The sequence below is a fragment of the Sciurus vulgaris genome (assembly GCF_902686455.1).
Source record: "Sciurus vulgaris genome assembly, chromosome: 2".
NCBI classification, from domain to species: Eukaryota; Metazoa; Chordata; class Mammalia; order Rodentia; family Sciuridae; genus Sciurus; species Sciurus vulgaris.
The window spans coordinates 124,240,155-124,256,572 of record NC_136462.1 but is presented as its reverse complement, the minus strand read 5'-3'; the positions used below and the strand labels follow the sequence as shown (position 1 = coordinate 124,256,572).

The 16,418-nt window shown below is 43.1% G+C and overlaps 1 protein-coding gene across 1 annotated transcript in view; it reads right to left on the bottom strand.

The window, feature by feature from the left end:
• Positions 1-16,418, bottom strand: part of TBC1D2B (TBC1 domain family member 2B) — an 85,455-nt gene that overhangs the window by 44,920 nt on the left and 24,117 nt on the right. The window contains 1 exon segment of the mRNA XM_079129372.1: positions 12,072-12,240. Within this exon segment, the coding sequence (XP_078985498.1) occupies positions 12,072-12,240 (169 nt within the window).

Genomic DNA, 16,418 nt, shown 5'->3' with positions numbered 1-16,418 from the left:
GTTTCTTTAATGCTGATGAAAAAGGAAATGAAACTGAAGAATAGGTAGTGCATGAAATTATTTTAAATGCTCATGATAATATTATTAACAGATTATTTAGGACACGTACATATAGTAAAACTATTTTAAAAACCCACATAAGAATGACAACCATCAATTATAGAACACAGTTAACTGTGCAGAGAGCAAGGCAAGAATAGGATCATGAAGAGAGAATTTTAACTGCATTTACAACATTTTTGTTTCTCAAAATGCAGCACAAATAAGAGAAAGTTATGAAGCTCGGTAATGACTACTCAAGTAGTCAATATGCTATATAGTTGCCTATGTGCTAAGAATATTTCATTAGAAGCTTTAAAAACTAGGTTTGAATTTCTGCTTCTAGTGAAGATGGAATAACAGGGCCTGGATTTACTCATTCCCCTGAAAAACTAAAAAACTGAACAAAACATGGGAAAAATGGTTTCCAGGCATTGGCCATCATGCATCTCAGGACAATGATCCCTGAGAGAGGGAAAATAATTGAGGTGGGCCCCACCACTGCCCTGGATTACTGCCTAGAGAGGGTTTCCAGGCCATGGAGTATATAGGGAGGCCCTGGAGGAGCCCTGAAGCTCCCTGAGTTGAAAAAACAAAGCAAGAGGCCCAGGGTGGAGGGACCAGAGAACTCGAGATGGGTGAGCTGCTCAAGGAAAAGCTGCAGAGATCCTGGATGGTCCCTGTGCCTTCAGCTGAGTACGGATCAGGGTTTGTGTATAAGAGAGTTATTAAGAGGACTGGGAAATAACCACCTGAGAGGAGCAAGGGGAACAATCCCTGAGGCTCACACAAGGCCAGGAGAGGTGCCTCATTCCACCAGTTAGAGTGGAAAACCTCACATTCACAGATAGGGTGCTCAGAAGAGTTACCAATATATCAGACTAATGAATGTGCTCATTCTACCAACAAAGTTTAAAAGCAAATTTCAAGAGGATCAAAGTGTTTCTGAATAATTTCATTATATCCAAGAACAAAGCTCAAGCATATTTATAGGAAAACAAAACAAAACAAAATCTAGCACACAAAAAGGTAAAATTTGGACTGGGGTTGTGGCTCAGTGGTGAAGCACTAGCCTAGCACACATGAGGCACTGGGTTTGATCCTCAGCACCACATAAAAATAAATAAATAAAGGTATTGTATCCATCTATAACTAAAAATATTTTTTTAAAAAGGTGAATTCATACTATCTGGTATTCAATTTAAAAAGTAGAAAAACACCACTCAGAACAAGAACACTCAATCAACAGAAACAGATCCAGAAGTGATAAATGATAAGATCAGGAGACAAGGACTTTAAACATTACAATGATTTCTCATGTTCAAGAAACTGGAAGAAAGACTGAACATGTTTTGTACCTGGAAGATGTTTAAAAGATCCAAATCATATTTTTAGGGATAAAACCTCAATATCTGTGTTGAAATAACACTGGGTGGGATTGACAGCAGACTAGATACTGAAGAAGGAAAGATAAGTAGAATTGATGATTCTGCAATACGAACTACCCCAAATGAAACAGAGAGAAAAGACAGACAGATGGACAGATTAGTGATCCATGGAACAACATCAAGCAGCCTATATACATGTCATTGGTGTCCCTGAGGGAGAGTAGGAGGGGAAACAGAAAAAAAGTATGTGAAGAAATAATGACTAAAATGTTTCCAAATTTGATGAAAACTATATACCCACAGATCCAAGAAGTTTAATAAACTTAAAGCACAGGAATCATAAAGAAAACTGGATGATGGCACATCATAATCAATTGCCCTAAACCAATAATCCAAAATGTTTTTAAAACATAAATTTAATTTGCAAGAGAAAGAAAGGAACTGTCAAATTTTAATTGCTAAATGGCCAAAATGTATGTGTTTCCTATAAAGAGACATCTCAAATTAATTCAACTTTTCAACTAAAAATCACTTGAGCAGTTGGAAGGGCTGGGAGAAGGGCATGTTCACATGAATTACCTTACCTAACCCAAATTACTGGAACATGGGACAAGCATCACTATCTCAATGAACGTGCAGAAGTAGTGTGGCTAAACCACACCACTGGCCTGTGGCATGATCAAGCTGAGCCTACTCTTTGACTCTAAAGCCCTTTGCTACACTATGAGGTCTAATGTCTGACGGGGCAGTTGCTACATTGAAAAATACAACTAAACCTGTTGGAAAGACAGAGATAAGCACTCAGTGCCTGTTTAAGATAGACCAATTCCTGGACGCAGGACTAAGGAGGCTTGGCTCCCAGGGAGGGGACCTGAGCAGGGAAACTTCTTTGCTATGCTGCATCCAGCTTCCTCACTGGGATTTGGAACCTCAAGGCAGGTTGTGATTTCAGTTATCCAATTAAACCACACAGAGTGGTTCTAGTCAATTCCCTACAATAACCCAGAGAGCAAGATATTGTTGTAAACTAATTTTACAAACACAGTACTGTGAAGAAAAATATTTTAAAATAGGTTCTCTGGAAGAAAAGAGAAACTCTCACAAAGGCTTGATCTACTACTGCTCATTTTTTGACACAACTGATTCATCACTTTGCCTAGCACTGGCTGCCCCAGTCCTGCCACACCACAAAGATTCAGTGGCCCTGCCTATGGCAGCGTCTCACCATGGTCTTCCCTCTAGTGGCATGTTACCATTCACCACCAACTTTAGAAGTTAAATCTTCCTTGCCATTTGTCCAGGCTTCAAACTGTGTCCTCCTCTGCTCACTGGGTTCTTAAAGGGTGAATGCAGGAAGGAGAAATGAGAGCAGTGGAGACACCCACAGGCCTGGGCAGGAAGAACGGCGATTTCAACGGTTCTGCACCCTCCTTCCCCTTATGGGGTTTCACAGTTTCCAGTCTGTCGCAAGGCCCTCTTGCACAAAGCCACACTCTCACCTGCAGCTGAGGGACAGCCTTGGGGGTACAGTGCCACCTGCCAAGCCTTGGGTAATGAAGACATGAGATCAGGCTCAAAGTGAAAGTCTCTCTAAGCTTAAACACAATTAACCAATCCCCGGGTGAGCACTTCCATCGTGAAACCCAATTCTGTGATTATGCAACAAGGGGGTCATTACAGTACACATTTCTCAAACACATTCGCCCCACCCACGCTGCTCCGCAGAGACCGTGAAGTGACCATGCATGCAGCCTGTGCTCTGTATGGTAGTGTCCACAGCTCACTTACATGATGTTCTTTGGGTTTCTGTTATTTTTCAACTGTGCCTGCTCCCAAATACCCAACTCTGGTTTGAGGAGTCTTTGAAAAGGACTTGAATGACCCTCCAGGCTTCATGCTAGGGCCTGCTGTATTGCCCAAAAGACACTCAGTTGCTCTGATCTGCAGTTGAAAGTCAGCGCTAGGAACAAAACAGTTACCTTGAGGGCTGCAGTCTCCAGCCTGAGCTCTCCTAAACCAACATCAGCAATCTGTACCACCACTAAGAAAGCCTTTCCAGGTTCCCAGATTTCACACTGATTTTCTACATAAAGAGTCCAACTAAAACAGTAATAATATATTCAATTCTGGTAATCAGCTGGAATTTAAAAGTTGATAAAAGTGTTGGGAAATGGTTCATCAAATCTCTCCAGAGCTAACAGTTCCATGAACCACGTTTCAAGCAGCACCTCCACCTCTCCAGTGGTGGGATGAGACTCTGGGGCAGAGCTTGGATTTTCTTGGACACTGAAGGGCAGGAAGGAAGCAGGTTGCCCTGGGCCACCATTCAGTTTCTTCCCTCTGACTACAGGCCATGGTCAAAGAAACATTCCCACCTCCACCCAGGACCTCCCTGGCTTCTAACTCCTCTTCTATTTTCACTGCTGCCATCAGTGCCTTAAGCCCCTGGCATGACAGCTTACGCCATGCATGCAACACACCCTGTGCTGATGTGCTTAGCTCTGCACTGGCCTTTCCCTTTGGCAGATCCTCCCCATCCCTCAAGTCTTATGTCCAAACTCATCTTCACAGCAAAACCTTCCCTCACCAACCTCCCTCAACCAATGTCCCTAAAGAATAAGCCACTTCCTCCCCAGGGCTCCCAGGGCAGCAAAAGCATGCTAGGTTTAGCCTTCATCTGCACCCTGCAGCACCTGGTGATAGAGACTCACATGCCTGCCTGCTTCTCTTCAGGAAGGACCACACACACCTCACAGGCAGGGAGGGACTGCCTCTCACCCAAGGGAATGTCCTCCCAGCAGCCACACAGTGTAGGGGAAGAGGACTGGGGAAAGGTGACTGGGAAGGAACACCAGGTTACACTCCCAGGGTAGGGCAGTCCTTCAGAGCAATGTGTCCCAAACTGTGGATGGTAAGCCACGAGGAGGCCAAGACATTAAAGGGAGAAGCCATGAAATCAATTTTCAGGGTCATGAAGAGTGGTTTTTTTTTTGTTTGTTTGTTTGTTTGTTTGTTTTGGGGTACTGGGAATTGAACCAGGGGTACTTTAGCATTGACTTGTACTCTCAGCCCTTTTTAAAAATTTGACACAGGATCATGCTAAATTGCTTAGGGACTTGCTATGTTGCTGAGGATCACCTTGAACTTACGATTCTCCTGCCTCAGCCTCCCAGTCACTGGGATTATAGGTACGTACCACCACACCCAGCTAAAGAGCATGTTTTTAGAGACTGCAGAGAAAATAGTACTTAACTCTTCTAAATGCAGCAGTGACAATTTTCAGTTATACGTACACACCAATAGTATACATATTATACTTGCTATGGGTTTCCTGACAAAAATGTGACCAATGCTATTAGAAGTAAATACCATTCCCAGGAGGCCAAACAGTAAGGACCTTGATGCAAAGCCCTGAAGTCCTAACAAGGGAGGGAGCAAGGCCAAGACAGGTAGGAGTGAACAGTGCAACCCACATGTGCACAGGGTAGGAGACAGACAAGTCTTAAGTGGCAAGAGAAGCAGAGCAGTTCGGCCCAGTAAGAGTGCTGAGTCCTTCTTTCATCACCCTTGCTCGGGTTCTGGAACCCATCGTGTGCCAGGCACTGTGTGAAATGCTGGAGAAACCCCAGGGAAAGACAGGGCCCTTGCCACAGTGGAGATCCCAGCCTTGCAAGGGAGGCAGACCCCAGATAACTAAAAATGGTGACAAGGACCAAGAAGGAGAGAAGCACTGCTGTGAAGTTCCCCTGAAGGGTGAACTGGAAGAACCAAGAGGCAAAAGAGCCCTCCCCACAAAGGGACTGCCAGAGGCAGAGTCCTGGAGGGGAGATGGTGCAATTAGAGAACTGAAAGAAACCAAGTGAACCTGCAACAGAGAGGACAGGTGTCAGACCCCCCGGACTCTGAAGGCCACATTCAGCAGCATGTTCAGAAGCACAGCCTCCAGCCTAAAGCAATGAGAAGCTTCTAGAAGGCTGAGATGATAAATTAATTGATTCAGGCCACTGAAAATAGAGCCCCTGCAATAGGTGGACCCAGGACTGGCAGAATGTAAACAGACCCCTTATTAGAACCCAACAGGAAATGTAACAGATGGTCTGGGCCATTTGCTCCCTTGGTGGCCCAGACAAGGCACTGAGGTTCTCTGAGCTCAGGTTCCTATGCTCAGTCTGATGACTACACATCCCAGCCATAGTTAAGGTGTCTGAGTCTCTACGCAGAAGTCATCGCTTTTTAATGACTGTAGTAGAATCCATGGATCAGTGTCATGCAACTGTGGCCCTTCTAATGAGAAGGTCCCTGTAAGTGTGTGGATAGAGTTGAGATCAAGAGGACTGCTAAGCACAACCTCATGCTCCCCAGGGAGCTGTCAGGAAGACTGGGCACTGATGCCAGCAATACTTGCACAGTCCTGCCAACTTCCTGCAGTCATTGAAATGCCACAGCCCCAGAAGCTAGTCACCTTCCTTCATGCTTCCCTCTCTAAAAGGCCTGGCTTTGAAAACGTCTGTGTGAGGTGGCTGCATGGTGACTACATTCCCCTTCCTTCTTGGCAAAGATAGAGCTATGCCTTACAACAAGGAAAATACAAATAAATACAGCTTTACCATTACGACATGAACAACTTCCTCAAATTCATGATACATCTGGGTACCTGCTTTGAGCTGCTATGCACGAGGGCTAAAGAAATGAATCACCAGAAACAGTTCTCGACAGCAAAACTCTAACAGATTCCTGAGAACAGCAGTCATGCAACACAATTTTTTATACTATGCCCGAGGGGCCAAGAGAGAAGCAGAAACAAAGGGTCAGACTACAGAAAACTGTAGAGCCAGCAGAAGAACCCCCCTGAGGCAAGCCTGAGGGTGAGCACGCCTTCCCAGTCAGCAATGCTTCACACCACCTGGAAAAGGCCCCCTCTCCACCTGACACAACAAAGAAGGGAGGCCCACTCCACTTACCAGCTCTGGGGAATTGGAGTAATGGCAGGGGCAGCAATGCCTACAGAACTGAATCCTGTAGCCACCTTTTGTCAAGCACTTACAAAGAGCCAGACACTGTGTGAAGCATTTCCTTCTTACACACACCATTTACCAATGGAAAAAATAAAGCTCAGAAGTTAAATAACTCAACATCACACAGCTAAGAGAAGGACTAGGATTCCAAAACCTAATTCAACACCACTAGCTATGATTGACCCCACTCCTGGAGTCAGAGCTAGACCCTGGGAGTCACCAGTCATGCATCAGGCACAGCCTGGCACCCAGAGACAGATGTGCAGCCCAGGCCCACAGAGCCACAGGGTACTGCTTGCTGCTGTCATGCCGGGGCAGCTTAAGCACACCTCATACACACACCCAACAAGCTCAACTGCCACAGGATTCCCAGCACACTTTCTCACTCCTGTTCACACACTCCACTCCTGAGAATGTACGCTCAGAACCCGGACCAGTCAGAATTCCACAAGAGATCTAGTTATTTTATTTGATATGATCTGGACAGTTGGTAGGTCACATGAAAAAGTTATTAAAGGAAATAAAGTAAATGTATCAAAAAACAAGTGCATGTGAGTAAATGTATACTTATCTGCCAGTTTACTAATGCGAGCCAGCTGGGCTGCTTCTTTACGTCTGGAGCTACTGATTTATCTTGCTTGGATAAATCACACCATAAGACATCACGGGACCTTTCCAATTCTGTTTCCCCTTGCTTTTATTGACCAACCAACCAACTGACTGATCTGCTGACCTATCTACCTACCTACCTATTTATTTAGTGGTACTAGGGGCTGAACCCAGGTGCTCTACCACTGGGTCATATCCCCAGCCCTTTTCATTTTTTATTTTATTTTATTTTGGTATAGGGGAAACCCAAGGGCACTTAACCACTGGGTCACATCCCCAGCCCTTGCCTCAAACTTAAGCTCCTCCTGCCTTCTGAGGAGCTGGGATTATTACAGGTATGCACCATTGTGTCAGGTTCCTGTTTTATGCTTTTTAAAAATGTGGAACAAAGGGGTGGGGGTTGTGGCTCAGTGGTAGAGTGCTTGCCTAGCATGGGTGAGGCACTGGGTTCGATCCTCAGCATCACACTAAAAAATAAAATAAAATAAAGGTATTGAGTCCATCTACAACTAAATATATATATATATATATATATATATACATATATACATACACAACTAAATATAAATACATACACACAAAGTGGAACAAAGACTTATGATTATGAAACAATCTAAGCACAGAATCTTATAGGCTAACCATTTTTTTTTCTGTTTTTTCACAACTGTGTCACCCATATCTTCATAGCAATTTTTTAATGACTCACCTCTATCAAATATTCCCTAAGCGTACGACTTTTTTTTTGGTAGTGGGGACTGAACCCAGGGGCGCTCTACCACTGAGCTACAGCCGTAGTCCTTTTTACTTTTTATTATAAGACAGGATCTCACTAAGTTGCTGAAGGTCTTGCTAAAGTGCTCAGGCTGGCCTTGAACTTATGATCCTCCTGCCTTAGCCTCCTGAGTCGCTAGGATTATAAGCATGTGCCACAATACCCAGCATACAATTTATTTTTCATTGAAACAATTCCTTTTGCTATTTTTGGGGTTTACTAACTAATTCATTAAATGACATAATTATAATAACAAGTACAATAGGCATTAACTAGTTAGGAACAAACCCAGCTGACTTTGGGCAAGTCTATAGCTCAGTTATGGGAACAGAGCATGGGGCCATTAGTCCTGTGCAGTTGTGGACCCTGGCTCTACAGTGGGAATTTAAAATATCATTTCATCAGCAAAGTTTCATTATAGCTTCAACTCTACTGATAAGCAGATTGAAAACACAGACAAGCATTTAATTATCCTTTAAGCCCCAACTAAGCTCAATTCTGGTCCCCTTATGAATCCATGAAAACAAATGTAACTTTTGAGCCACTTGTTTCGAATATAGGGATAGAATCATTTATTATTAAAACTTTAATGACTAGAAATAATAAAATGGTTTCATTTTATTAGCTCAATGGCAGAGCACTTGTCTAGCATGGATAAGGCCCTGGGTTCATTCTCCAGCACCACAGGGGGGGAAGTCTCTTTATGCACTGAAAACATTTTAATTAGCAATATTATTTTAAAAAATGTTTGTGGTGCTATGAATCTGGGGCCTTGCACATGCTACGAAAGTGCTTTACCACTGAGCTATGACCCCCGGCCCCAAAACATTTAAACAAGTAACAAGACAAAAGAAAAGGGAGGGAAAGCACCCATAAACATCTAAGATCTCTCTGGCAACTGATGAGCATCAGGCTTATGCATAAAGGGGTCCCACAAAGCTCTATGAGCTGGGTCTCCCTGGCAGTCACTCTTTTTTTCATCTACTATGTGCCAGGCATCGTTCTAAGCAGTTCACATATGTTAACACATCATCATCAAATCTATCTCATAAAGTAGATGACTGCTATTCCCATCTTACAAATGAGAAATGGAGGTGCAAAATGTTAAGTAACTTGCCAAGACATCCAGCTCCTAGGTGGCACAGCTGGGAACTGAACTCAAGGAGTCTGGCTCATCACTATGCCACACTGCACAATGGAGAGATGACAATGTGAGTGATGTTTAATTCTGAAGATATTCTGTCAACTGTCCCATGTGAAAGTGATACGTGCTTCTTTTCCTAGGCAAAGGAACTCAATAAAAGGCTTAAGCTGAAGGACACAGAAAGCACCCAGGACTGCAGGTCTTTCTCCATCTCATTCTACTATCTAACTCTGAGGTCAGACAAGGCTACACAGGTATGACAACTTGGCAGATCAGCAGATCTCTAAATGCAGTCTTACAGTGAAAGGTAGAAGGAGCACTGGGTCCCCAGTGAAGGGGCCTGGGTATACCTTTTAATTCTAACACACACTTACTCTATGACCTTGAGCAAGTCATTTTACCTAAGACTCAGCTTTTCAACCAATAAAATGAAGGGGGAGGCTCTCCATAGTTTTCGGACATTTTTTGAAGTATAAACTCCCTTCTTTACCAGAAGCTTGAAACAGGAAGACAAGTGCTGCTTTAGTGCAGGTGCTCTGGAGAAGAAGCCTCACCTCACCTCTCCCTGCTTCCCAGGTATATGGAGATAAGTGGGACTCCATCGCAAGAGAAATACACACCAGGCAGATGGGCATATAGGAAGCTAAGTTCAGGGTGAAAAGGAAGGCAGCAAGTGGCCAGGACTCAGGGAGTGAGAATTTGGAGAAATAGATGCCCAAGGAACAGACTACAGTGATCCTGTTGGGAACCTCAAGTGTTAGACCAGGGAGACTGGGGCTCACCCTGCAGGCTGAAAGCTACCAGTGACTCTTCTGAAGCACGGTGACATGCAATCAGGGCTATCTAAGGAGGACAGAATGGCAGAATGTATATGGAATGGCACAGAGTGGAAACAGAAAGGCAGGACTGTTACCCAAGAAGGCAGGAGAGATCAGGTCCCACTGCAGAGATCTCCCTCTCAAATACTGGTCTTCTGAGGTCTGGGGACCCTTGCTACTTCCTACTCAGTTCCAATATACACCTATCTCTGAAGAACTAAAAACACACAGAATATTAACTTCTTTTTCATGCCGAATTCAACCACAAAGGTACAAAAGAGAAAGCAATTAAAAGAGGCTAAGGTCACCCTACCCTCATGCTGAACACCCAGTGAGGGCTGTGGAGCTCCGCTGGCTGACTGGCTGTACCCTGGGTCCTGCAGCAGAACAAGAAGTTTCCAGGTCTCCCATAAAGCATCATCACTACAACCTTTCTCTTAATCCTCATTTTGTAACCTAATCCAGGACTCCTAAGGTTCTGTGGCTATCAAATGGATTATTGAAAAAAGAAGTAAAAACGACTCAATTCAAAGAAAACATACAATTCAATAATAAAAATGAGGCGATTAAAAATAGGCCAAGGGTCTGAGTAGATATTGCTCCAGAGCAGATGTATAAACACCTTATCAGCACATGAAAAGATGTTCAACATTGCTGGGCACAGTGGTATATGCCTGTTGTGCCAGCAACTTGGGAGGCTAAGGGAGGAAGATTCCAAGTTCAAGGCAAGTCTCTAAAACTTAGTGAGACCTCGTCTCAAAATAAAAAAAAAAATTACAAATAAAATAAAAAAGAGGCTGAAGATGCAGCTCAGTGGCAGAATGCCCCTAGGTTCAATCCCCAGTACTGCAAAACAACAACAAAAAAAGATGCTTCACATCATTACTTACTAGGAAAATGCAAATCAAAACCGCAATGAGGCACCAATCACATCACACTAGTAGGATGGTTAGAATCAAAAAGAAGTGTTTGTGAGGATGTGGAGAAACTGCGTATGCTGTTGATGGGAATGTCAGTCAATTGGGAAACAATCTGGCAGTTTCTCAAAATGTTATGCATAAGCTGGGCACAATCGTGCATGCCTGCAATCTCAGCAACGTGGGAGGCTGAGGCAGGAGGATTTCAGGTTCAAGATCAGCCTCAGCCACTTAGTTAGACCTTTGTCTCAAAATAAAAAATAAAATGGGCTGGGAATGTAACTTGGTGGTATAACACCTTTGGGTTTAGTCCTCAGTACCACACACATACAAAAGGGTTATACATACAGTGACCATAAGACCCAGCAATTCCACTCCCTAGGTTTACGCCCAAGAGAAATGAAAACGTGTTCACACAAAAACATGTACATATTCATAGCAGGATTATTAAAGGATAGTCAAAGAGTGGAAACAACTCAAATGTTCAACTGATGAATCAATAAGCAAAATATGGTATAACCACAGAAGGAAATATAATTTGGCCATAAAAGGAAATGAAGTATTAATATATGCTAAAACATGGATAAACCTTGAAAGCATTATACCAAGTGAAGAAAGCCAGACACAAAAGAACTCATAGAGTATGATGCCAATTAAAAGTAATGTCCAGAATAAACAAACCCATAGAGACAGAAAGATTAGTGGTTGCCTATGGATGATGGTGAGAAAGAGGAGGGGGTGAGGGAAATAGGAAGGGATTACTAACGAATAGATGGAAACGTTCTAAAATCGACTGCGGCGATGGTCCCACAACTCTCTAGATATACTAAAAACCACTACACTGTATATTTTAAATGGGTGAATTACATGGTGTGTGAATTATATCTCAATAAAGCTTTCTTTAAGACAAACATTAAAAAAAATCATCTCCATTCTTACACCATGCACAAGCAGAGAATGGAAAAGCAAAGCACAGGCCCTAAACCAGCCCTGGTGTTTGGGGATAGGGTAAGGCCCTAGGGGCAAGGAGCTCTGCTTGGCAGCCTGGGAGCCTTGTGACCTTAGAGACACACTTTTTCAGAAAGTTTCAGACTCTGTAAAATGTCAAGCATATGACTTACCTCAAAGAGTCAAGCAATTACATTAAAACATAAATGTGACAATGTTTGGCACAGTATGAGATAAGAATAGGCAGGCTATTTACAAGCTAAAAAAAAATGACCTATGGAAAGTACATTGAAAAAGACACAGAACTTTCATCAATGTAAGGTGGTTTTATAATTTCATATACAAACATATAACATATGCTATAAAAAATTTTCAGAAATAATCCATTTTCAATTTCATATGCTACTTCCAGAGGACTCACTTGAGCTCATTGCCCCACTGTTTCAAAGAGTAAAAATTGATGGAATTTGGATGCCCCGGGGCCGGCTGACTTGCAGCTTGTTCTCCCACCAGCTCTCCAGGCATCATTTCCACAGCTAGGACATTTCTGGCTTTTTCTGCAGAAGCATTTGGGTGTGGGTAGATTAAATCTGAAAGAAAGGCAAACAAATGTCAGTTACTTAAAGAAACCTAACATCCTGCATGAAACACTAACTTGATATACTACATATAAATTTCAACTACATATATAATGCCATATTTTAATGTATACTATATAGGAACATACTCTGTGGATGTATTTGGTGTTCTGAAACCATTTCATTCAAAGCCAACCCATGTTTTATATATATATATTTATTTAGTTGTAGGTGGACACAATACCTTTATTTTTATTTATGTGGTGCTGAGGATCAAACCCAGGGACTCAACGCATGCTACGTGAGAGCACTATGAGCCACAACTCCAGCCCACAACCCATGTTTAAAAAAGGAGTGGGGGTTTGTAATATGCTTCAAATCATCCCCAGCCCTTTTTATTTTTTTTATTTTGATACGGGGTCCTGCTAAATTGCTTAGGGCCTTGATAAGTTGCTGAGGTTGGTTTTGAACTTGCAATCCTCCTGCCTCAGCTTCTCAAGGCACTAGGATTGCAGGCATGCACCACCACACCCAGCTAAATCACCAAATATTAATAGAGTTGGTCCAGAGAGAGGAAAGAATAGGATTTTCCTCTAGTTGTGTAGATAAGTAACCCTGACATAAAAATATGACCAAGGTCCACTCATCTGTACTGATAAGGAACAATTCCCAGGATAAATTGCTATGTGAAAAAAAGCAAAGCATGGATTAGATTATACTCCACTTCCTTTCCTCTAAGAAAGTGGGAAGAATACAAATATTAACATACTTGCTAATGTTTACAAATAGTGACACTGGAAAAATAAGTTTGAACTTCACAGGATAGTAGTTCAGGAAATTCGCAGGCAAATGCACTAATGCTAAAGTACAATCAAGTTTCAAAATATATCTTTAAAATATTTGCTTTTGGGGGTAGGGGATATAGCTTAGTTGGTAGAGTGCCTGCCTTGCATGCATAAGACCCTGGGTTCAATCTCCAGAACCACAAAAATAAACAAACAAATAAATAAATAAGGCAACATTAAAACAAATTGACTTTTAAAAAGAAGGTATGCTTTGGAAATGTCAAAGGATGAAATGACAGGATGTCTAGGATTTACTTCAAAATAACAGTATTCTGTTAGATAATAATATTTGCATCAAATAACATGTTGTTTGCTTCAAAATAACAAAATTAAGTGAGTAGGGGTATTGATGAAATAAGAAAGTTCATGAAATAACTGTTGAAACTATATCATAAACATGGAGGTAATGTTATTCTCTTGTTTAAAATTCCCCATTATAAAATACTACTTAAAAAAAAGTTTTGCCAAAAACATTTCCAACTACAAATACTTTGTATTTTTCCAAATGATATAACTGCATCGAGAACAGGGCATTTTTGTAACAGAATTTAATATTACTTCACAATAACCAATATGATCTAAACCTCTAACAAAGCATCCCTACATTAGCAATATCAATCGTCACTCTTCTTGCAAAAGCAAAGTCAGAACAGAACTGCCGACCACTAAGATCCAAGAAAAAATTAGTTTCTAATCAGACTAGCATCCAACCAGAGGCATTTAGGACAGGCCTCCATAAGATCACAGAGCACTGGTCCAGAAAGCAGAGCAAGGAAGTCCTGAGGAGTGCTGGCTCTTGGGAACCAAAGTCCTAAATGGGAACACTTTCCATTGGGTTTGCACCATGTAAGCAGAATACTAACTTGACCATAGTCAGCGTCAGCATGGGCAGGGTGCCAAGAACACACTGAGAAAATGCCTTGGGGGTGACATGAGTAAGAAAATTCCCTTAGAGGGGTTTGGCTTTAGCCAGGGGAGTCATCACACAGCTTATGGCACAGTTCTGACCTGGAAAAGCCAACTGGATGTACTGGGGGCATAAGAATCATGGGCTTGAGTCAAGAGGCAAGAAGTTGCAAACTACCACAGGGTCACAATTCGTAGTTCAAACCACTATCATGTATCAATTAAAGCACCGGGTATAACAACCAATGCAACAGAGCTCTTGCTCTGAAGAGATCACATCTAGGAGACAAAAAATAGCAAGACATCACACTACAGGTCACCACAGAACACATGGAGTCCCTGGTATTCAGATCCTTGCTCGGAGCCTTGCGGTTTCAGGAGACTGCTAGAGAATGAGGAGGGGTCCCACCCTCAGCTCCAACTACAGTGGTTCCTCTCCTCACTCTTTCATGTGCTGGGGTTCCCCTTACTATTTCATTTGGAAAAGGGGTTCCAAAAAACAAAAGGAAAAAAGTTCAAACATTATAATCCTGCCCAGTCTACTTTGTCAGGACACTACTGCCCAGAGCCAGAACTAGAGGCATTACCTACCTCTACAGTAACAAACACTGCAGGCCAGAGAGGACTGTGCTCCTAGAGAAGGGCAGGACCATTTGTAAGTGCGTGGGTTAGTCATGGGCACATGGGCGACGGAGGAAGCTCTACCCCTTCATTCCAGAAAAAGGTAAAACACAGCCCAAAAGGCTGTCCTTTCACAAACCCAACATGGGCAGAGCATTACAATGCTAAACCACGCCAGGAAATAAACACAACCAACTGTACTCATTTCTGTAACCAGCCAAGTGCAGCTCTCTTCCTGTGTGGGCTGGCAACAAGGCAACACACAACCCCTCTGCAGCACGGGCTGTCAAATGCTCTGGTGTGGCAACGGACTGTCAAATGCTCTGGTGTGGCAAAGTGTCCATTACCAAGAAAACCCCAGATCTTGCAGCAATACTGAGCCCATTCTGGAAGAACTTCCTGAGGAAGCCAGAGGCACTGAGGGTGGGGTGCAGAAAGGGACTGGGACCAAGGAATCACAGGTTGCAGAAATGGTTTCTTAAACTCATTACTTGAAAAAGAGGCTATTTCCTAGCTTAAGAGGTTTTTGTTGTTATTGTTATTTTTGTCTGTTTTTTGGTTTTTAGAAGACCAAGTGAGATTTATTTGACTGAAAGTGGAGATGCTGGCTTCTCTTCAATGTGTGTCCTAACATTAACATTCAGGGAACTGCCTTGAGAAGGCCTTTAAGGGAAAACGCAAACCAGGTCATGGCAACATTTCCTTGGAAGATTCTGAAGGAAATGAATTGGTGTTCAAGAATGTGTCCTTTGTCTTACAGCTGAGCAGGCAGAGACTGTGCTTGAAGGTGTTGGTGTTTAGACCTCCTCTGTTCTAACATTTTCAGATACCAAAGTGATCACTCTAAGGGTGTGTCAGACTACAGTGTCTACACGTCCTATGTGCTGACTCCAGTGCTATGTCTAAGTTCAGTGACCCAGAATCTCCTGTTTGCACCTGACCTTTCTCGGTGAGGTCTCCCTCTCCCCTCTTGCTCCTACCTGCTGCCGCAGTCAGGCCAGGTATTCTGCTAGCCACCTCTGTAGACAGCAGAACTGCAGGTCTGCAGCAACATTCAGGGAAGGAGGAAGAGCACTGGGAAAGGGTGATCCTTCATCCCCACTGCCTCAATCACCATGGCAGGTGGGGCAGACACGGCAGACTTAAACTGGAAAAGTTTTTTTTTTTTTTTAAATCAAAGTGACTTTTAATCCAGACTGAAGGAGAGGTCAGGAGCAGCAGGGATATCTTCCAAGTTAGGACATGGTATGCATCTAAGCAGCAAAAAGAGGGGCAACAAGCCCCTGGGTTCTGAGACCTCCCAGGACGGGCCAGCCCACGTGTTTAGTTAATGCTCCCCATCTGTCCCCCAACCCCACCAAGGACACACATTAGTGGAAACTAGAACCCTGAGGTATCCACTAATAGCTGCATACCCAGCACCTAACACAGAGGATAAATTCAAAACAAAAATCAGTAAAATCGTTGAAAGAACAAATAAAAACCCACAACTCTCTAACAAGGTATAGCAGGAAAGGCCTCCTGTGAGTTGAGGAAATTAGGAAGGAGATGGCAAAGGTCCATGGTTCTCAACAGGTTAACATTCACCTTCTGACTTCCCTCTGGGTCACCTCCCCTCGACAGACTCGCTGAGTTGATAGAACGTGCAAGTGACTCCACCGCTTCCCTCTCCTCTCTCCCACACTTCCCTGCTCCCTGCCATCCACTGGGGGCAGGGACAGCCCTGCCCACATTCAACCCCTGCCTTTACCTGCACCAACTCCCACCCACATACAGGCTTAGGATCTCTCCACTGGACCAACCCTAAGCCTGTTCGGA